General features: G+C 42.0%; 1 protein-coding gene across 4 annotated transcripts; it reads left to right on the top strand.

The window, feature by feature from the left end:
• The first annotated feature begins 5,750 nt into the window (after positions 1-5,750).
• thrap3b (thyroid hormone receptor associated protein 3b) lies at positions 5,751-22,606 on the top strand. 4 transcript variants are annotated; one of them, XM_084563329.1, is made up of 11 exons: positions 5,751-6,318; positions 8,746-8,896; positions 14,926-15,747; positions 16,417-17,028; positions 17,115-17,281; positions 17,433-17,544; positions 17,848-17,923; positions 18,635-18,819; positions 19,288-19,519; positions 19,948-20,097; positions 21,274-21,413. In XM_084563329.1, exons 2-11 carry the CDS (start codon positions 8,775-8,777, stop codon positions 21,280-21,282), a joined length of 2,487 nt encoding a protein of 828 aa, XP_084419455.1. In that variant the 5' UTR covers positions 5,751-6,318; positions 8,746-8,774; the 3' UTR covers positions 21,283-21,413. The 4 variants fall into 4 exon arrangements, with proteins under 4 accessions (XP_084419455.1, XP_084419453.1, XP_084419452.1 ...); XM_084563327.1 differs by having other exon boundaries at positions 5,754-6,318; positions 18,638-18,819; positions 21,295-22,606; XM_084563326.1 differs by having other exon boundaries at positions 5,755-6,318; positions 21,295-22,606.
• Positions 22,607-23,602: the final 996 nt, after the last annotated feature.

The raw sequence follows: 23,602 nt of genomic DNA, 5'->3' as shown, positions 1-23,602 counted from the left end.
AGGCTAGAACTAAATTTGGTACAGTTATTCATGGTTCCCTGGATGATGTATCCTAAAGTCTTTGGTGATCTCTTGACATTTGTCCTCCTGCTCTGGACAGACATTTAATGTCTTAATAAGAAACTTGTCTCACAAACTAGCACGGCATATTGTTAGCAGGTCTCTCCCCTTGAGGAAACTAGTGGTAGATAATAAAATAAGGTTATACAATATATTTATTGGTCAGAAGAACAGACGCCAGCTGCACAAGCATGAGGACAATGCCACGGAGAGTGACGCTAGTTGCTAGACAACAGACAAAAAAAAAAAAAAGAAGCTAGATGCAAATGCTAGCATGAATATTCAAAAAACAAAATCAGCAGAGTCATCCCCAAGAGGAAGAGCAGGTGTGATTCAGTGGAAAAACTCTGCAGGTCTGAGACTTATCGAGGGGAGTGAAGAATTGTCACACACAAGTGATTTTATTTGAGGTTTATTGGCTTGACATTGCTCCTGGGTTCACGGATGCACACTGAGCAAACCTGTTTTACAAAGGTGCAATCCATCCAATGCGTTTATGATGTTTACTCAAGGTAGTTACTGCATTTTACTTTGACCACAACTGAACAAGTACATCAATTTGCTTTTACCATGTGTGTCTATATACCGTCATAAATTTCAGTTCATTAAATTAATTCAGTGAAATGTTTTGGCGGCTCTCTGACAGGTTATGTGAAATGTGAGCTTATAAAGTATATTCATGTACCACTCAGCACTGAATTGAAATAACTTAACAGGGCTTTAACATTTAGCTAAAGTTAGCGTGTTGACATTAGCTAGACTGACGGTGACCTTTACACCTGCTAGCATTTAGCTCTTGTGTCAGAGTGCAGCCTCACAGAGCCGCTAGCATACCTGTGGACTAATTATGCTTTAGTCTTTGTTTTATTTACAACAATCAGCCATAACATAATGACCAACTGGCCATTTGCTTGTTATGGTACCTGTCGGTGGGTGGGATTTACACTGCCTGGCCGCGAAAAAGAAAGAAAGTCGCCACCTGGATTTAACTAAGCAAATAGGTAGGAGCCTCCTATTGGATAATTACTGCATGGGTGATTATCTTCCAGCTGGCAACAAGTTATTTGACTACCAACTGATGCAATGAGTAGCTTCTCATTTCTTAAACAACCATGTGGAAAGACACATCCTGCGGTTGTGTAAAGGATGTTAGTCTGTTTGAGAAGGGTCAAATCATTGGCATGCAACAAGCAGAGAAAACATCTAAGGAGATTGAAGAAACCTCTTCTCCTTGGCTTTTAACACCTAGTAGGAAGTTGACTTCATTTATTTTATTTTAAGGATTTTACTGTGTGTTATCTGTTATCTCTTTTATCTCATTTGTATTTTACTGTGAAGCACTTTGGAAACCTTGTGTTTGTTTAAATTGTGCTATATAAATAAATTTGGATTGGATTGGATTGGAAACTACTAAAACTGGGTTAAGAACTGTCCAACGCATTATTAAAAACTGGAAGGATAGTGGGGAACCATCGTCTTCCAGGAAGAAATGTGGTCAGAAAAAAATCCTCGTGATCGGTGATCACTTAAACGTTTGGTGAAATCTGATCGAAGAAAAACAACAGCAGAACTCAGGGCTATGTTTAATAGAGAAAGTAAGCACATTTCCACACGTACAATGTGAAGGGAACTCAATCGATTGGGACTGAACAGCTGTGTAGCCTTAAGAAAACCACTAATCAGTGAGGCTAACTGGAAAAAAAGGCTTCAATTTGCTAGGGAGCATAAAGATTAGACTCTGGAGCAATGGAAGAAGGTCATGTGGTCTGATGAGTCCAGATTTACCCTGTTCCAGAGTGATGGGGGCATCAGGGTAAGAAGAGAGGCAGATGAAGTGATGCACCCATCATGCCTAGTGCCTACTGTACAAGCCTGTGGGGGCAGTGCTATGATCTGGGGTTGCTGCAGTTGCTCAGGTCTAGGTTCAGCAACATTATGTTGCCCAAAGAATGAGGTCAGCTGACTACCTTCCCTGATGTTCACGGGCATATTCCAAGATGACAATGTCAGGATTCATGTGGCTCAGATTGTGAAAGAAAGGGAGCATGAGACATCATTTTAATACATGGATTGGCCACCTGCAGAGCTGCAGCTCTTATGGGGAGTATCTATCAAAAGTGTTTCAAGGAAAGAAATGAGTTGAATCAGAGACAGGATCCAACAGACGAGCTCCTGTGCATCAAATTGCTGAAAAAGTTAATGCTGGTTCTGATGGAAGGTCCTACAATGGACATTTGAGAATCAGAGCTGGATCGCAGAGCAATGGAAGAAGGTGGCCCGGTCTCTGTGTTTTGATTTTTTTCAGAGTCAGCATCCGCTCCTGCATAGTTCCTAGAGCTAACAATGCAGTTAAAAATTCTTTCTTTTACACTGGTATCAAGGCATGGAATAGTTGTCTACTGCTACCAAACTCCTATCGTCACGAGGGATTTTTAAAAGACAGGTCAAGCAGTTTTTATGGAATAAGGTAAATATTCACTGATTAATTGGACAGATTATTCATGCTTTTATGTTTCTTTTTATTTGGTTTTATGTGATGTTTACAGTTTGTCTGTGTCTTGTGTATTTGTTTCCTGTCTGTAACGTCTGTGTGTAACACCTAGGACCATGCTGGAAACAAGTATGTTACTTTTGCATGTCATCCTTTGGATTACTGTTTTTACTGTCTTTGATCCAAAATAAATCAAATCAAAAAAAAAAAATCATAACGAGATGCCTCATCTGTGTTATGTCTATCAGCCAAGTGCACCTGTGCTATCTGATAACACGCATGAACGACACTTCTGACATTCAAAAACAGGACGTACCTCTAAGAATAGTGACGTTCTCCTGCAAATGCATTTCCTCTTTATCTTCACGGGGAGTTTTTGCATAAACTCTGTGATATGAAAAGCATCTCGCTCTGTCCAGGCCTCTAATTCCTTTTGGCTCACTATCTCCACTGCTAGATTGACACCTTTGATTACAGCCCACAACACTGGACCGATCACGTTAGACCGAATCTGACACATTCAGCCTCTCTCTGAGCAAAATGTCTGAGCGGTTCACCGAGCTGTGACAAGACAAGCGAGCTGAAGTCATTGTCGTGTATGAATGGTCGTTAACATTTGATCCATCTGTGTACATTTACACGTTCCTCTTAAAGCCACCTGTAAACCCAGCAGGGATATTTGAAGTGTGGGAGCGAACTCTGAAAATCGTAAATCAACACGAGCTCCAGACAACGTCGTTAAAAACTCTTCAAGACAGAGAAGTATTTATAATTGAGATGTGAGTTCAGTGGCCGTCAGACGGTTGGTTGCAAGAGGCTGGGCACGTCCTTAACGCCTTTCACTGAGGCTTCTTCCTCGAGCGGGGAGTCTCACTCTTCTCTGATCAAGCCACTTTCACTCTCAACTGCACCGGGTGAGCCTTTAATATTTGTTTGCCTTTAATTTGACATGTTCACACACAGCTCCAGTGCCTTAACAATTAGTTTCAGAGCCTTTCTGTGTTTTCATCTGAATGTTTTAAGCGTCTGATACACTTGGCCAGAAAAGAAAAAGTAGTTAAATGCTGCAATCATGTTGCTGAAGGTGCTGAAGAAGAAAACTAAAAGAATCAGCACACAGAGAGAGAAACTTAAACTTCTGGGATGGAAAAACATTAAGGACAATTAAAATTCCTCTATCTAAAATACAGATGTTATCACTGTTGTAATTTTCCTATGCAGGCGTCGAGTTGGTTTGTTTGCTCTATTTTGAATAACGACACACATGCTCCACTAAACATACAGCCATCCCTTTAGTCTCACATGATTGTCGTGACTTCACCTTTTAAAGTTGTCCTCTGTGCCTTGGAATCCAAACCTTCTCCGAGACTGTTAACGGCTCGTAAAAGAGCCAGCGACAGACAAGGAGCCCTGTGTGGTCTCGCGCTGCGGCCAAGGAGAGATTTGCCAGGGTTAATTTTAACCTCGGCGAGCGTCCGACACCTGTGCTGCAAAGGGAAATGGCAGTGAATGAGAACTGTTTTCATATCTTTGACGAAGGTCAACAAGGGGTGACTTGGTCGCGGCGCGCCAGGCTGAGCTGTGAAAATTCAGAGCAGGTATTTTGTGCATGCTGAAGGACAGATGGTGGAGTTTGAAGCTCAACTGGACCTCCGTTCAGTCCATCATGTCACCATAGCAAAGAAAATAAACACCCAAACAGGACTGTAAAAGCTGATGTTCTGATAATTTATTGCTATGCCACAGTTTTTACTATCAAGAATGCAGAAAGATTACTTATAAACTATACAAAGTGGAGAACAAGTTAAATAAAAGTAACAAATGCATCATTTAAATAATAAAAAAAATGGATAAACAGCTAAAATATTACCCAAGTGTACATCGGACTAAAAAGGTAAAAGCCAACTTGTACTTTTAGCTTTCATGGCTGCAATGCTCTGAATACTTTTGAAAGGGTTATTTGTAAAGATGAGGTTTGTTTGGGAATCTATACACTTAAAAAAAAATACAAAATTACCTTCTTTGGAGTCTTAATTTGAATTTATTGTGACATGATTTGATTTTCCCTATGCATATTGAAACCCCTGCACTAAACAATACAAAAACATTCCCAAAATAAGACAGAAACTATAAATAATAAAGAACTATTAGATGTGTTTGCCGTGTGCAGGAGTTATATTTAGGAGATATCCCTGATTAATTTCAGTTAGTTGTTTTGCAAATGTCACTTAACACTGAACACTGCAGTCCCAATATCTCAGTGCACATAGCTGGACGATACATCATACTTGTACTTATTCTAATAACTGTAATAAAGCTTGTAAATAATGATGTACACGTAAATTAGAGATGGAGACCGAGACAGGAATCCCGCTCAGTTGTTGGGGACTTGTTGTTTTCCCCGTCACCATGTGGGATTAGAAGCTCCCAGAGGCCAACAGGTGGTGGATGACCCAACAAGAAGAGCACGAGCAAACAATGTGGCGCAGATGAAACATTTATCCAGCGCCGCTTGGTTATTTAAAATGCATATGACAGAAACTATATAAATACGGTTGTATATGATTACATAGACACAGTGTTTGACACAAAAAGCGTAAGATTGACCTTCAAAATACAGAAATTATATATATGAGATTTAAACTTGTGAAGGAGTCACGCAGCGTTAATAATCAGTTGAAAATAGTGCTGTTTGCATTTAATGAGAATTAATTATAACAATATAGTACAAACACTAAACCCTTGTTTCTGATTTATGATGTATTGATTCAAAATAGCCTCTCGCCCGATGACAGCTGGGATAGGCTCCAGCAGACCCCCGCAACCCTTAACAGGAATAAGCGGGTATAGAAGATGAATGAATGATTCAAAATAGCCCCAACACTATACTGAGTAAAGTAAATGAGAAAAAAAAAAGTTATTAGTGTTATTTTTCATTTAACTTTTGGATTATTTACACAAACTAAAGTTTAGATGTACTGTAGTTCTTTTAAAACGTCTTAAAAATATGGAAATCCATTTCAGTTTTGATTCCAACGGACACAACACTTCATACAGTTCGTCACACTGGGGTAACAATGTGCTTTACCAATGTTACTGCATCCTAAACATGCACTTTACACTTTAAGTCCCCCGTTTTGTCATTTATAAGCAGTGGTATTTAATAAATACACTATAATATAGTTATAAACAGGTGTAAGCTTATTTATAATATAGTGTCAGCAGGTGTAAGTCATGCTTTAGGCACCAATTACTGGAGACGGCATTTATATATTATTATAAATGACTTATTAAATATTTATATGCTGCTACTACATGCTGAACAATGTTGACATTTGAGCCATTGCTAAAAGCCTCGAGGCAAGGCTCAAATCACGCGATACTTCACCCTCAAAGTCTCGCGTGACTTGGACGTAACGTTAGCGCCCGTAAGCTCGACCGTTAGCAACCGTGAAATCTCGAAGGCGTCAAAAGCGCACACTTTGCACGATTGATAGACACACGGAGGCGTCGTACGGCATATGCCCAATGGAGTGTGACACAGTCGTCGCGGAGCGTGGCCTTCTGTAAAGGCGCAGCGCTTCTTTTTTTTTTTAGTTGTTGGTATCGGCGCGGCTAGCTAACAAGCTAAGTTGCTAACATCCGTCGGTGTTAGTGCAGTGAAACCAGGAAGGAGGGACCAGTCGATCGTGCAGCTTGGCCTCAACTTGCTTAAACCTTTGGTTTGGCTTAACAAACCTCGTCCATTCTTGCGAACACAGGAAAAGGTAACTAAGCCTCGACTTGTAGCTACGATAACAGGCAGTTAAAGTTAGCACCTCGTTTGCTTGCTTAGGTTAAAATGTGAGGAGCTATTTGTGACCGTTGGAGCATTATCGATAGCTGAAGTAGCCTGTCTAACTGGAATTTAGTGTTTGCTACAGTATAGTGGAATATTAAATAAAAATAAACACTTAATTTAATAATTTTACGCGTTAGTTTTTAACTAGTAATATCCGTTTTGTTGTTGTTAAGTCGGTGAACACTTGTTCTTTTAACCTCATGCTGCCATGACATAGCCGCAGCATGTAATGGTTAACAAAACTTACTCGTGCACGACAGAAAATACTTGGATTTAATGTTAAATCTTACATTTAAATAAGGTTTATGCCAACGTGTTTGTCAATGGAGGGGATATTTGTTAATTTTGTTTGTCTTAGGTCACTAACTACTCAATGTAATGAAATTAACACTTGATCTGTTTTTGTTGTTCTGCAAGTTTCTCAGATATTTCCCCCCCTACAGCCCGTGTGTTGCTGCTTTTTGTAAAAAAAAAAACAAAAAACAAATTAAACCCTAAACCAGTTGTGCATTATTCAGCGGATCAGATATTGTTTGATGTTTGCAGAGTGTTCAGCGGAGAGACCTCTGCCCCATATACTGTCAAGAGGCAGCAGTGCAGCAAAAACGTGTACATTCTCCATGCTCTCTTTCACTTCCTCATTTGTCTCGGTGTCAAAAAGGAGAGTAGGGTTTTTGGGTAGTATACAGTATACAGTATACAGTACATAAAGAGGTGGAAGTCACTCGTACACCTGTCTGTAATGAACTGCCAGGGCAATAATGAAGTCTGCTACAGAATCAGGGATGAACTGCTACGAATACAAAGTTTTAACATTGTTAGTGTACTATTGCGCAGCTATTCTTATTAAATTCAGAGATTTTGTAGTATTGATTCCTGCATTAGTGCGTCATAGAGGTTCAGATACCTAACAAACAGGCGACCCAGACGTTAAAATGTTTCGCAAAAGAGCAATTAACGACCTTTTGTTCCCTCGACTGCCTTAAGTAGTCAACAAACTCTTAAGCAGCCTGCTTTGGCTTTGGACTGGCTAGGGGGCTGGGGGGCTGGGGGGGAAAAAGCCTCAATGCCCAACCATTGTTTGACCAGTTTCAACTGTTTTCTCTTCAGACAAGAAAGAAAAACAGGCATTCCTCATCACTTGGTGGAAAAGCCCCCTTCATTGTGGTCCCCCCAGGTTGGATCTTGAATAAGAATGCAAATGCTTCAGACTGTGTCAGCAGGGAGGCCAACGTTTTCAGATAGTAAAAGCTTTCTGTTTTTTTGCATGTATTAGTAAGTAACTTTGTTTGCTCCTAGGGCGGTTACTTTGCAAAAGTCAGCTGTTTGTTACAAAAGCTGTTTAATTTCCGCGTGGGGGGGGGTGTCGAAAACGTTGGTGGAGATCGTCTTTTTATTCCGCAGCGTTGATCCACTCTGCAGCTCGTTGGTTGAAAACGGCTCAAATAGACTCACAGATTAAACCTTGAGGGTTAGGACAATAACATCCTTGTTTGTGAACTTTGTGGTGAAATTGTGTTTTGATTAAATCAGCCTTTGCCCGTCCTGAAGGTAAGATTAAAGAATAGTGTTTTATTACGGTAGAACCAAGGTCATTTCCGGTTAACAAACATTTTATAGACATTTTGGCGTCGCAGAGAATTCAACAGAAAATCGTAAGTACTTTTGCAGAAGGATCTGGAAATAATTTATCAGATATTTGACACATCAGTTTGCTTCTATGGCTGCTTGGTTGTTTCATGTTGTGTCCTGGTCACCCCGTAAAAAAGGACCTGAACATGGATGCAGTTCAATAAAACAGATTCTATATCTCTGACTAAACTTGTGTGATAATACTTGTTGTAAATGATTTTCCCCCATGCGATCCACTTCATGGTATCTTCTCTTGACAGTGTGTGTTGTAGATCCAGCTTTTCACTCGTATTTAGCGAACAGCCCGAACGTGTCGTCCGCACAGAAGCCCTGCTCCTTCCGTCTTATGCCCGCCGCACGCTTGAGTGCACATGTTTACAAGCTGTTCCAGCTGTCCGCCGCAGTCTTTACGCCAGCCTGTTAGCTTCGTCTGGTTATCGCTGCATTGGCTTTGATTTATTCTCCCCCCCCCCCCTCCCCTGACAGTTCAAGGTCATGTGGGGCTGCAGGGTCTTGATGATAGGCGGCAAGGTGTCACATACCCCTGTCCAGTCTCAGCCCGCGCAGCAGCTCTGCAAATGTGTAGCCGTGCGCTCCTGATTAATGTGGGAGATTTGAAAGGATTTCATTTAATATTTGCCTAGCTTAATAACCTTTAAACTCAGTAGTAAACGGTAAACAAAGAATTGGCATTGACACTGTCTTTTTTTTTTTATTGAAGGGTTTATTAACACTGGCCTGAGTGCAAACATGTCAAAGGCTCCAGATTCTCCGGCTCGGTCCCGCTCCAAGTCAAGGTCCAGATCCAGATCCTACTCCAGGTCTCACTCTAGAAGCCGCTCCCGCTCAAGATCCAGAAAACGCCGCTACAGGTAAAACCTTTGTGTTTTATACATGATGCCTAATACATTTATTTCTGGACTGGCCCTGAATGACGGATATTTAAATATGCTGAACTTATTTGTACTTATTTGTAGAGCCCTTATACAACTCATGATCTAACTACAAGCCACAGTTGAATCAGCGTCTCATTCAGATATATTAAACTAATCCTGAATACAATAACCTTTGTAAAGATAAGATTTTGTGCGGAATTCATTCATAGTTTTTGTTTTTTTTGACACAAGGTTATATTCAGGTCTAACTATCCAGCTCAGTCTAGGTTTCGCTTTGCATAAACCAGCCTTAAACCAGTTTGGATCAGTTCACCTTCGCCCCAAGGGGTCCCTGATGCATTCTGTTTTTGTTTGTGTTGTCTGTTTTCCACCCACTTGTCAACTGTTTGAAGATCAACGGTTAAAAAACACAGTTAGTCACTTGGGACTGGGTCTTATCCCCGCACAGCATTGCTACACTGCTTGTCAATGATTTGTCAGAGCAGGAAATGGGGCGTCGAGCGAGTACTATAGGCTTCGCCGTATCTCCCTCCCCCCCCTTCATAGCCTCCTCCCGCTGTGGACAGGAGCAGATTGCGTCCCGTTGTCAAGTCTTTTTCTACCACGTACGCTTAAGTCGGTCTGCCTGAGGGAATGAGTGTGTTTTGTTTGTAATGCAGCACAGTCACTGTTCAAATGAAAAAGCGCGTTGGGTAAGCAGAAGTGTTTCCTTTTTAATGCTTTTGGCGCATGTTGGCAAACGTTTTTGTCCACGGTGATTCATCTAATATTGCGTAAGCTAAGGTTAACTTTCTCTTGAAGCTGAAGGATTGAAAAGTTGTTTTTTGATGTTGTTTTTAGGAGTTTAGTCACCGTGACCCGTAATGAGCAGGCAGAGCTTGGTGTCGACTCTTCTCTCGTATAAATGAGCTTGTATTATTGCCCCCTCGTGAACTCGCACACACACACCCGGGCGCCAGTAGCTTGTGTTTGATATTAGGTTTCCACAATGAAAGACTAGAGTTTGTCAAAGGCTCCATCTGCTGGTCAGACAAGTTAATCATCATTTATGTCCTTTAAAACAATCGCTTGTGTTTATAATGTAGAGATGCAGCTGTTCATTTTTTTTTCTTTATTAATACTGTTTGCTCTTATAGAAGATAGATTTTCACATTGAAACATTTGAATCTAATCCGTTAATCAAGTACTTAGTTTCATCTTTTATTATATAAATAACTAAGATAACTTTAACATAGTTTATAAATAATTAAATAGTCACTGTGTCCCATTACATTTCATCGTCAGCTCAGTAACTCTTAGTAGTTGTAGGTGTGAAGTTTTACTAATAAACATTTCACAGGTTTTATGATGTATATTAACTATGGTCCATATGAAGTACATTAGTACCCATGCTGTACTACGAACTAGGGCTGAACGATATGGACAAAATTTCATATCTCTATCCACCTTATTCCTGGGGGCGCTGATGTAGAAACGATTATGGGCGCAACTTCCGGTGACAGACCGGAAGTAGCAGTGAGCCATTGGTTGCTAGCGGTTGCTAGCGGTTTTCGTTTCCCGTAGCGGTTTATTTGGAAATTTACTGGTCTTTACTGTTATTTATTAAACGATTATCAGCTCCCGCAGCATTTAAAAATGTTCTTGCGCAGCTCGGGAACATGTTGCGCTGTTCGCGGTTGTACTAATAACCAGGCGAAGTTGAATCTGTGGCTACAAGAGCAGTGTTTTGAACATGCACCCGGACGAAGAGGGAATGTTGTTGTGAGAGTCGGTACAGTTTCCATCGCCTACCGAGGGATGAGGAACTCAGAAGGATGTGGCTGAAACAACTCAACTTGAAAAAAAAAACAATAAAAAAAACACCGAAAACATTGTACGTGTGCTCGTTTCATTTTGTTGACAAAAAGCCCACGGAGAGCCCGTACCCTACTTGTGGTTGTGAGAGACCACTGGGTGCTAAAGAGGACTGACAGCAGTGTCACAAGAATAACAGTGTATAATATATACAGTAATAGTCAAAGGTTTGGACACACCCTCTCATTTAATGGTTTTTCTTTATTTTCATGACAATTTACATTGTAGATTCTCACTGAAGACGTCAAAACTATGAATGAACACATGGAATTATGTAGTAAACAAAAAAGTGTTTAATAACTCTAAATATGATTCATATCTTAGAGTCCTCAGAGTAGACACCCTTTGCTTTGATTACTGCTTTTCACACTCTTGACGTTCTCTTGATGAGCTTCATGAAGTTGTCACCTGAAATGGTTTTCCAACAGTATTGAAGGAGTTCCCAGAGATGCTGAGCACTTGTTGGCCCTTTTGCCTTCACTCTGCGGTCCATCTCATCCCAAACCATCTCCATTGGGTTTAGGTCAGGTGACTGTGGAGGCCAGGTCATCTGGTGCACTCTCCTTCTTGGTCAAATAGCCCTTACACAGCCTGGAGGAGTGTTTGGGGTCATTGTCCTGTGTCCTGGTTCAGTGTGCCTTCAGTTTTGAATAGGTCCCCAACAGTATCACCAGCAAAGCCCCCCCCCACCATCACACCTCCTCCTCCATGCTTCACAGTTGGAGCCATGCATGTAGAGACCATCCCTTCACCTTTGCTGCGTCGCACAAAGACACGTTGGTTGGAACCAAAGATCTCAAATTTGGTCTCATCAGACCAAAGCACAGATTTGGTCTAATGTCCATTCCTTGTGTTTCTTGACCCAAACAAATCTCTTCTGCTTGTTGCTTTTCCCTAGTGGTGGTTTTCTAGCAGCTATTTGACCATAAAGGCCTGATTGGTGCAGTCTCCTCTGAACAGTTGATGTAGAGATGTGTCTGCTACTAGAACTCTGTGTGGCATTGATCTGGGCTCTAATCTGAGGAGATGTTAACTTGTGATTTCTGAGGCTGGTGACTTAGATGAACTTATCCTCAGCAGCAGAGGTGACTCTTGGTCTTCCTTTCCTGGGGCGGTCCTCATGTGAGCCAGTTTCATCGTAGCGCTTGATGGTTTTTGCAACTGCACTTGGGGACACAGTCAAAGTTTTTGCAATTTTCTGGACTGACTGACCTTCAGTTCTTAAAGTAATGATGGACTCGTTTCTCTTTACTTAGAATTCATACCAATCAGGTAACAGTTGTCAAATAGGGCTGTCAGCTGTATACCAACCTGACTTCTGTACAACACAACTGATGGTCCCAACCCCATTAAAGAGGCAAGAAATTCCACAAATGAACCCTGACAAGGCACACCTGTGAAGTGAAAACCATTTCAGGTGACTACATCATGAAGCTCATTGGGTTTGCAGCGCTGTCAACAAAGCAAAGGGTGGCTACTTTGAGGAATCTAAAATATAAATCATATTTAGTTATTTCACACTTTGTTTACTACATAATTCCATACATGTCCATTCATAGTTTTGACGTCTTCAGTGAGAATCTACAATGTAAACAATCGTGAAAATTAAGAAAAACCATTAAATGAGAGGGTGTGTCTGAACTTTTGACTGGTAGTGTAATATTTTGTTCAATAATAGAATAATTCCACTTTCTCTGTGCATCACTGCATGGTGTCCCTGTCTTTCCCTGTCTCACAGCATTCTCAACCTAAATTGAAAATAAATTAAAGATTCATTCGTTCATTCATATATTTATTCCATTCATAGATTAAATACATTACATGATTATATACGTAACACCATCAATGAAAAGGAGCAGGAAGAAGAAAACTTATGATACCTGCCCCTTAAAAATAGTTTTAATTACATTTAATTGATTACAAAAATAATCGTTTGTTGCAGTCCTACATTAAAAGCAAAGAAAATTGTCATTAAAACTACCAGAACAATAAACATATACCTTCCAAAGGATGGTAGCAGCCTGGCTGCAAGCTCTGCTGATGATGACACTAATACCAAGGCTCGGTGATGAGTTGGCCTCTACGTCTGCTTTAAGGTAAATAAGATTGTGTCCCACGCCACGATCTCTTTTAACAAAACGCGTCCAACTTTTATTACTGTGCAGGTACTGATACGCCTCAGAGCTTTTTAGATGATGCCTCCCCGTCCGAAGCGGCACAGTTAAAGTAGCTAACTACGCCACTGTATGTTATTTTAGGCCACTTCTTCATGTCATCCTCCCACCCCTCTATATTATCAGGCAGCGGGATTGCAATGTCGTCTTGTTTGAGCTGGTGTTCCCACATGATTTACGTGTCGAAGTAGTCAGAGAAAGTGGATTCGCGCTGACAGCTAGCATGTAAAAATACCGCTTCCGGTCCGTACCGGAAGTCTCGCCCATAATTCACGCAAGGGCTCATGGGAGCTAGGAATAAGGTGGATAATTGACCTATGGCTAAACCACGCCCCCAAACGCGATGAGCCAATCACAGTGCGCACAGCTAACCCAATACACTCGGACATTCTCTGCTTCCACGGCCATTGAAATGCATTGCAGTTAGTCAGTTTTCGTTCGTTTTTATATGTTTTTTCGTGACATTTTAAGTTTAAAATGGTCAAACGGTGTGCATGGGGTACCTGCAACTCCGATACTAGGTATCCCGAGAGGCTGGGCGACGACGGTGTCTATTTTTTTTTACCCTTTCCAAAGACTGCGGTCAAGTGAGCCGTCAATAACATGGGAGCAGTAACCCGGTTCCCTATGGATTCAATCCCAATGATGTGTCAGATCAAAGACATGGAACTTGTTACTCTTAACAGATGTTTAGCAACTAGCTATGCTAATACGGAGCTTTAAGATAGGTTTAGATTAAAAATAAGATAGTAGCAACTACGATAGCATATTTTACAAGTCACGTCAAGTTAGATTAATAAACTGAACGTAATAAATGAATAAACTGAAAGTAAATCACACTTCTTACCCTGCAGTGCATGAACAATGCTGATCCTCTGTCTTGTTTGAGATGGTGATGGCAACGAGATGGGGTTTTTCACGTTTGCACTGAGACCTGTAGATTTTTGCCTGAAGTAGAAGCTTCTTACCGACCTTCTCAATGATAACATCATTAATATAACCTTCCAACGCATGGTGTAGACCCTTTTGGTCACTTGGAGATGAAATGTAATCCTTCTGACTCCAAAAATCATCGATAGCCTCCTGACAAATGTCTCTTTCTGTGAAAGTTGCCATAGCGCGTGTCATCGAATGTTGATTGTTTGTCCGAGTGAGTGGAGGGGGCGTGGTTTAGCCATAGGTCAATTATGCCAGATATCTCGATATCGATACCATTTTTTTTTTAAAAGCCGTCTTTCGAGACTGTGTACACGGGTACCACGTCTTTTGTAATGTGGTATGTTACAGCGTCTGTAATGTGTTTATGTCTGGTGGACGTCGACACATACGGTGTAACGCTACTGAACGCATCAGCAATCAAACTTTGATTGGGCTTCTTTTGGGATGACTGAGAAGTCCCCGGTGTTTCTCTCATTGCAACACACTCTTCGTGCAGCACGTGATGGTGTTGTTTCACGTGGTGAAACATGTTTCTTGTGCTATCTTGCTTCGTCGCAATTTTCGCCAAGCGACCAGCGCAACACCTCGCTCTGGTTTACATCATCGTTTTTAAATCCGAAATACCTCCAAATAATGGAAGACGATTTATGTTTTGGCACCAAATCAGATTTTTGCACTGGTGACACGGGAAGCAGTTGTCGCTCCCATCCCAAGCCCACAAAAATACTCCCGTCATATCCCGATCACGTGACTGCCCCCCCAACAAAAATCCTGTCCCGCAAAATCACGAGAGAAAGACTCCCAGATCACGTCCCGCTCCCCATGTTGTTGTCTAAAGTTGGGCGCACTCACCGCATTGCAGCGTCACTTTTTAATTAAATCTCCGGCTCCGTCCCGCTCCCGTTGATTATTTGCTCCATCCCGTCCCGTATCACGTTACCAACAGTCAAACTTTTTTCCCGGAAAATTGTTTAACATTATGAACAACCTCACTGCATGTTTTTTTTTTTTATATTTTCCTTCTGTTCTCTTTTTCAGTTCTAGGTCCCGTTCCCGCTCTCGCTCTCACTCTCCGTCCTACAGAAACTACCCTTCTCGGGACTATCAGAACAACAGAGGTGGTTTCAGAGGCTACAACCGAGGCTACCGCAGGCCGTACCACTACCGAGGCCGAAACCGAGGCTATTACGCACGTGGTCATTACCAAAACAGAGGAGGCGGCTACGGCTATAAGTCTAACTGGCAAGGCGGCGGCGGCGGCGGCGGCGGAGGAGGAGGAGGAGGAGGAGGAGGCTGGCACGACCGCCACCACGACCAGGACCACCACCCGCACAGCCCTAGGAGGGGGCGCTCACGCTCCCGCACGCCAAAGAAGCGCTCGGGCAGCCGGAGCCGCTCACGCTACTCCGACCGCTCGTCTTCGGGACGATCTCGCCGCTCCAGGCGCTCCAGCTACTCCTCTCGGTCCCGGTCTTCGTCCCCACGGCATCGCAGCAGCAAGGGCCGACCCGGCGCCAAGGACACTAAAGACAAGCCGTCGGCGAGTCAAGCAGAGAAGCTGGGCCAGCCAGCAGACGGCAGCACCGTCATCGAGAAGGCGTCCGGAGGGAAGTGGATCGACTATGACGCGAGCCCCAAAAGAGCCAGCGCGGAGACTAAGAAAGACGATGCACCCTCTGGTCTTGACGGCAAGGGGATCGGTGGCCCCCTGTGGAAAAGCGTCGGTGCCGTGTCCCCTCCTCCGTCGTCGAAGAGCCCCACAAAGTCCGGACAAACGGCCTCGTTTGGCGGCTTTGGATTCTTTGGAAAGGAAGACGCCAAAGCTGGTGATAAGACTGTGCTCTCTGCTGCCTTCAAAAAGTATGTCCAGGCCTTTTTTTTGTTTCTCCTAGATACTGGAACGTTAATTTCTCTTTAATTTTCCTAACAAATTATGAACGTTATTTGTCTTTCAAACATGTTTAGCGTTTTTTCAAAGATCCTTGGAAGAAAACAGGTTAAAAAGGAATGAAACATAAAGACTCCTGAGTTTAAGTGCATTGAAAATGTAGCCGAAAATGAAATCCTACTTACTTAGGACGGTGATGGTTACGTGAGTATAATTACTGAAATGTGAGTCCTGGTCTTTTACTGTTTTATGGATTTATTTATTTATGGATGGATGGGCTTTTGAGAAATTTGCCACCTGAATAAATGTTTAGACGATGTACAGAGGTTTATCTCCCGTCAAGTTTAAAAGCCAGTGTGTTAAGTTAGCAACTCTTGGTTGTAGCGCACAAAAAGGGTAAACATGGCATAACTTATTTTATTTAATGAGAATTAAGTTTTCAGGTTTGTATTTTCACAGAATTACATGTAAAGTAATAGAAAAATAAAACTAATATGCAAAACAAAGAGGGGGAAAGGTCAGGTTTACCCTTTAGACGGCTTTGTTCTCCACAGTCTTAAGTGTAATTGTTATAATAAGCATATTAATGGTGTATTTGGCGTTTCAGGTGCTAAAGCGTTCCTCTGGTTCTCTGTTTTCAGGTTCTTGGCTGATAAAAACAAAAAGCAAGCAGCTGACAAGGAGAACGGCCGTGACAAGGAGCAGAACACGGCAGATAGAGAGCTAGAAAAAGGCGGCAAGTCCGGCGAGCTCTTCAACATCTCGTCCGCTTCTTTCGGCGACTCCAAAGAAGACAAGACCCTGCCTTTCTTTGACGACGGCGAAGAAGAGTTCTTCAAGTCGCACGGGCTGAAAGAGGGCGACAGCGAGGAGGACGATGAAGTCAAACCCACCGTCACCGCCCTGAACATTTACGGTAAATGGGGTGACGAGCCGAGCTACCCGACGTCCTACCCGTCTGTCAAGGAGAAGAGTCGGAGGGAAGAGAAGCCCGAGTCTGTAGATCACGTGGAGGAGGAGTCGTACCGGAGCCGCAAACACACCTCCAAGAAAGAGGAGAAGTCCAAGAAGAAGGAGAAGAAGGAAAAGGAGAAGCCCAGAAGAAGCCTGTCTCCTCCCACGACTTCAAGAGAGAAAGACCGGCCGCTGTTTCCCGGCGCTTTCCCTCCTCGTGAACCATCACCTGTTCGACACCTGTCCGCATCAAGGGAAGACTTTGAGCTCAAATTCGGTGCTTTAGATGAAATACCCAGGTATACCCAGCCCCAAATACGAGACGAGCCACACGTTTCTGCATTTGTTCGCGTCAATCAGTGTCTCTTTTCTCTTGTTCTTGCAGCTCTTCCCTTTCTAAAGATCACCTCTTGCCTCAAGAGCTGCTCAATCCCTCTAAGAAAGACCCAGAGTTTCGCTCCATTTTCCAGCACATTCAGTCGACACAGCTCCGTCGCAGCCCCTCAGAGCTGTTTGCTCAGCACATAGTCTCAATTGTACATTACATCAAAGGTACAGTGTAACCCGCCCCGGTTGTGTCTCGTCTCCGCAGCAGATAACAAGCTCCACCGGTTCATTACTTCCGTATTTGTTAGCTAGTACCACTGTGCTGTTGCCGTGTGTGTGTGTGGAATAACACCTTTTTTGTTGTTTTTGTTTGCAGCTCAACACTTCCACTCTTCAGACATGACTTTAAGCGAGCGGTTTGCCATATACCAAAGAAAAGCTGCAGAGGTAGAAATGATGAAGCCAAGGAAGAGCCCAGAAATCCACAGGTACCCCCTCCCCCCCCCCGAGCACTGTTTGACACTTTGTCGACTTTCTGATTGGTCTGCAGTCCACCTATCGCCAGTGTCTTTCTACGGGAGTGGACGCCAGCATTGCTATTGTTTTTCTAACCTTGCAACTGTAACGCAGGAAGTCGGGACTTGAGAAAGTGCAACAGTCTTCTGATTGGTGGTCAGCAGACCAATAAAAGGGTCAATTATCAGATTATTTGTGGTGCTTTTAACAAACACAAGTTCGGTACGGTTTTGTTTTAGCAATAACTGACATGCGGTCTTTTCCTCCTCTCTCAGGAGAATCGATGTTTCCCCCAGTGCCTTTAAGAGGCACTCTCACCTGTTTGAGGATGTGGAGGAGACGAGCTACAAGGTGACGAGCGCTTTTGAAATTTGACGTATTTGGAGACAAGCAACTCTTGAGACAATCCAGAGCAGCAGTGTTCAGCTTTGTGCTTTTCTTTCTAAAGGATGCGTATTTCTAAATCAAAAGAGCCCAATTGTGTTTTGTAAGTGCCAAGCAAGCAAGCAAGCTCCCCCCCAAGCCTATGAGATATGGTTATTGATTGGGTATGTACGAACCAGAGCAAAGGCTTAAAGGAAGTGAATTAAGATCCCGAGTCCAAGCCTCTCAAGGGACGCTTATCAGTGCCTTTACCTTGTAAGTATTTTTCTTGAAAAGAAACAAATCAAGACTCAAAACTGTGAAATTCATTTTATTTTATTGAGCTACATGCATGTTGCTGGTTACCACAAACCATTTGTGACAAGTACTATTTTAAGATATAACTATTGTTTATTATTACGTAGTTATTTACTATATTTGTGGAAGTCAGTGTTAAGTGATGACAGTAATTATTGTCAGCTGTAATGTATTCTGTTGACCACTAGAGGGAACACAGTGCTTCCATGTATTCTACATCTTCATCTGTACTGTGGATATGTTGTCAAGCTTTCAAACTATCATGTTTTAGTAAATACTTCATAGCATTTTGTGAAATGTATTGCTTCATTCAAAAATTACCCTTCAGTCTTGGAAACAGCAGAATTAGTAATTTAAAACAAAAAAACGTTTTTATCTCAGCAGGATCCAAGTAAAAAATTCAAAGGCGACGTGATGGACCTTCGCCTGGATATTGAAAGACGTAAGAGGTTCGCTGGGAGGGAGCCCGAGTACAAGCGTGAAGGAGGCAAGAGCCCTGGAGGCTCCCGAGGGCCGAGCAGAGAGAGGTCCTCTGAGAAATCTGGGAAACACCACAAGAAATCCAAGTACGTCCGATTAAAAAGTCACTGAAAATGAAATGAAATGAAGTCTCGTCTTATTTTTTAATCAGAGACGCCATACTTGTGTAGAATCTACCTGTCGAGAAGCTCAAATCTAGCTTTGGATTGTTTTAAAATAACAGCCTGACTTTACCAGGGTCCAAAAGGTCCTTGTGAATTTAATTGATCCAGGAAATCAGGAGCGATATCCAGCCCTGATGAACACAAGTTTATTATCAGCTGTTCGTGTAGAAGAACGGCACCCTTCACTCTGGACCAATAAACAACTTTAACAGGATGCTGAAGACGAGACAGCACATCTTATCTAATTAAATGCTTAAGGATGTTGTTTGTTTTCATGAAGGAGGAAGTGGTGATGGTCATTACAGCAGCGTTTTCTACCCTCAAACTGTTCTGTTTGAATGTTACGACATTGTTTTTTTTAATTTTCATTTTGTATTTTTCTCCTCACAGGAAGGGAAAGAAGAAGCGGGATCGCTCTCCCTCTTCCTCCTCATCCTCCTCCTCTCCGTCCCCTTATCCTCCACCTTTCAGAGGCAAAGAGTACATGGGGGAGGGGATGGAGCACCCAGAGGAGGGCTTCAGCCACTCACGCTATCCTCCACGGGACTATGCCGGCCCCGGGGACAGAGGCCCCCGAGAGTACGAGGGCTTCAACGCGGAGCGAGGCCGTGGCCGTGGATTTGTAAGTTTCCCGTCCTGTCTTTGTTCATCTCTTGTGCTGTGTTTGTTTCCCACTGAGGTACTGACATCTCATCTTCCTGCGATTCTCTGTCCTAATGGCATCACAGTAGACTACACTTCTCTGCTCTGTTCCTTCCTCCTAATGCTAAGGAACATAATGTGGAGGATGATGATGATGATGATGATAATGATGATGACAGTCTATCATACATATTCCATGCACTACCTGGTTTTAATTAAGGTAATGGAGCGTAAGTCAGCTGAAACTCACCTCGTCTCTGAACTAATGGCTGATTTCCATTTATCTGTGTGTTCTCATCATCCTCGGGTTCATTTTAAAAACTAAACCACTCTTCACATCTCGTTAAAGAAAAGTGCGCTTCACCTCCACGCTGAAGGTTTGAGTCCTTGTGTTGTTTTCCGTTTCAGTTCCCCAGAGTCAGAGGACGAGGTTGGAACAGGGGAAATTATCCAGGCAACAACAGCAATGGAAACCCAGCCAATATGAACCCTCCGGTCCGTCCTCCAGAGGAGGAGTGGGACCCTGAATACACCCCCAAGAGCAGGAAGTACTACCTGGTGAGAATTAATTTACTGCTATATGACCATGTTTAAAGTAGGCTTTAAATTAGGGCTGTCGGAGTTAACGCACATTATTTTTTTGACAATACTTTAAAGATATGTGTTCTGTGATTTGACCCTCAACCCGACCTGTAGTTTTAGAAACAAACCACCTCAAGCATTTGCTGATTCCTGATTAGTGTGTTCCAGACATTTGTAGTGTTTCCACAATATTTTACCTCTAGTTTCACATCGTCCAGCTCTTCTGTCACCATACTGTTTAAATACAGTCGACTTTCAGGTCTGACGGCGCTCTAAGAATTATAGTTTGGCACTTTTTCGATCGCCTTCACACGTGGACTGATTTTATCGCGTGGTCTCACAAAATCTGTTGTGTAAAACCAGTCTCATAGCTAGATTTCTAACAAGAGGATACAAGAAATAGCAGATATTTAAAAACTGGATCCGAACAAGATCGTTTTACTCTCAAAATCTGTTTTTTAAACCCAATAACTAACATTTTCAGAAAACAAACGTATCTGTCCCCTCATATCTTGACAAGAATATTAAAAACTTGATAAATATCCTTTTAAAGTATATTCAGGATAAAAACTGTGCAGTTCATTTCATGGTAATCATGAGTTAACTATTGGCAAAATCACAGTTAAACATTTTGAATCTATTGACAGCCCTACTTTAAATATAACATCTGACAGAGTAGAAAGAAAACACCGTGTTTTCTATTATTATTCGTCTATGTTGTATCGACTCACTCTGCATGTTTTAATTGGATGTTAATCCTGCACTCACGCTGCGTTCAGACTGTCCTTTCGATGGACCGTCACAACGTGAGTGCTCACACTGAACTCATACACGGAGGGTTTTCACGTTCCAACCATCAAATATTTCTAATATTTAATTAGAAAGTTAGAGAAAGTGTCAAGAACGAAACTCCACAGTCCACACTCTTGCATTAAAACCAGCTGATACCTTCTCTACTGTATTTGATGTGTTTGATTTAACCAGAGTTTAAAGTCTGTGCTGCAAAAAAAAAGCAGAAAATACTCTGGACCAGTGCAACATATTTGTAAAAACATGTGTTATGAGAAACTGTGTGAATGTCAAGAATTCTAAACTTGCTCTTAACCTGCATGCCTCCTCTTTCTACTGCGCTTTGCGACTTTTGTTTTTAAGTCGAGCTGAATATCTTTTCAGCACGACGACCGCGACGGGGAGAAAACCTGGGTGGACAACCGGGGGCGAGGTCGCGGCTCCTTCCCGAATCGCCGTGGACGCTTCGTGTATCGGAAGGGAGGCAGCAGCCCGAAGTGGACCCACGACATGTTCCAGGGAGGAGAGGAGGGCGAGCTGGGGGACGACGGCCTCGAGGTGGAGCATAAAGAAACCAAGGGCGCCGGAGACAGCGCCGCCCCGAAACCGTGAACGCCCCCCCATCGCCCGGGATTGGTGCGGTTATGTTCTCTAGATTCTCTCCCTCCACTTCATCTCCTCGTCTAACGATTAAAATGTGTTCAGTGAGTTCCTGCAGCGTGACCGACGTGAATGAAGAGCGCCCACTGTTGTTTTTGTTTGTTTTTTATTGTAACGAGTTTACTTTTGTCTTTTTAAGGGAGAACTTACTGAGGCAACAAAGTTCAACATTTTCTCTGCAAGCACGACAAAATAAAAGCATTTGTGCCTTAGAATAAAATAATATAGTAATGTGTTACTTCTGTGATCGGTTAGAAGGTGCAGCTCTGAGAGGTTTGGCATCCAGTCATTTTATTCCTTCGTTTGGAGCTGTGATAAATATTTAATGTTGCTGCATGAAGTGTTTGATTCATACCTCGCTCCAGGGGACCAATCAGTAGTGGTCGCATGGCTCAAGATGAACAAACCATCAGACGTCCCTTGTTATCTGAGCTCTTTCATACGGCGCCACCTCACCTGTATCTCTCTGTAGGACGTGAAGACATGTTGTAGTGTGTGTGCTGCAGTATATTCTCATTGGTTTGTGGGTGTGTTCAGTTTAATACAAATGTAGACGGTAAAAAAAAAAAAAAAAAAAGTTGCTTTAGACAAATAAACATGTAAGTTTTCAGCCTCTGTTATTTCATTCTAGGGAAGCGGCTACCTTTGTTTAGATTTTTAATTAAAAGATGGAGAAAAAAAAAAGGATAGTTATTACAAAAGGCTAATACATGTATAGAATTATCAGATCTAAATTATTGTAAACCTGCAGTTTTAAATTCTGTCCAAGAGCCTGAACATGGGAAAAGGAAAAAAAAAAAAAAAAGCTGAAGAGGAGGAAAGTGTATATTTTTAAGAAGAATTGACACGAACTAGCAGAACTAGTTTTGTGACTTTCACTGTGCTGCTTTGTCCCACTTTCGTCTGTACATACTTCATGTACTTCAGGACTGTACCTTTTTTTTTTTTGTTTGTTTTATCTGAAGTTTTTGTTACTGTTCTCGAGAGCTTTGAAGTACCCGTCTTTTAATTTTCAATAAATTCTCCTTTGATTCAGGACATTTCCACGAGTCTGTTCTTTACATTTCTTTATAATATTTATATTAGAAATTATTGATAAGGATCTAAAGTGTATTGAGACTCCAGAAGACGGATAGATGGAAAGTTACTTTATATATCCTGAGGGAAATTCAGTATCCAGTAGCTTCATCACATAGAGACATATATTATTAATTTTTGTATCTATAGAGAGAGACAGAGAGAGAGAGAGAATGAGAAAGAAGAAAACAGATAAATTCATGCATGATAATGGGAAAGTTCAGTGGATCTACAGCATGTTCAAATAGTTAATATGTGTATATATATATATATATAAACTTCTAAAAACCATTAGAAAACAATTTAATCAGTAACTTGTGTTAAATATATCAACAACTGTTGGTTATTTCATTTATTAAGACAAAGATTTGTGTAAAAAAATCCTAAGGTGCAGGGTGATCTCTTTAAATAAGTTGTTTACAGTGAGAAACTCAAAAATTAATCAGTTTAAAATGTCCTAAAACAAAGTTTACATTTGGGGGATCTGTAATAAGAAAACAGATTCTAAATTTGATCTAAAACAAAGGTCACTGAACTTGTTTTAATTTTCCTTTGAGGTGTTTCATTCAAATATATTCGGTTCTAAAAGACTGGCGGGGACGTCTAGGTTTCTATCTGGACCCATCTTTGGGTGGAGTCCAACCAGATACTCACCTGTGATTGGAGGATGTTGTTCAGATTGACATAAACAGGATACGTCACGACATGGAGGACTGAGAATCTGCACAGACGCCTGAAACTTTATTTAATTTCTGTTTTTGTTTAACCAAATAAGGAAACTGAAGAGTCATACACGAGCAAAGACCTACTTTATATATAACAATAACATTAAATGAAACCATTTAAACAGTAAACTGGATTCATTTAATTGTCTCGTGGCTAGCCCTGCGATGGACTGGCGACCTGTCCAGGGTGTACCCCTGCCTCTCGCCCGATGACAGCTGGGATAGGCTCC

This window comes from Chelon labrosus (assembly GCF_963514085.1).
Source record: "Chelon labrosus genome assembly, chromosome: 16".
NCBI classification, from domain to species: domain Eukaryota; kingdom Metazoa; phylum Chordata; class Actinopteri; order Mugiliformes; family Mugilidae; genus Chelon; species Chelon labrosus.
Note: the sequence above shows the minus strand (reverse complement) of the source record. Positions and strands in the feature narration are given on the sequence as shown.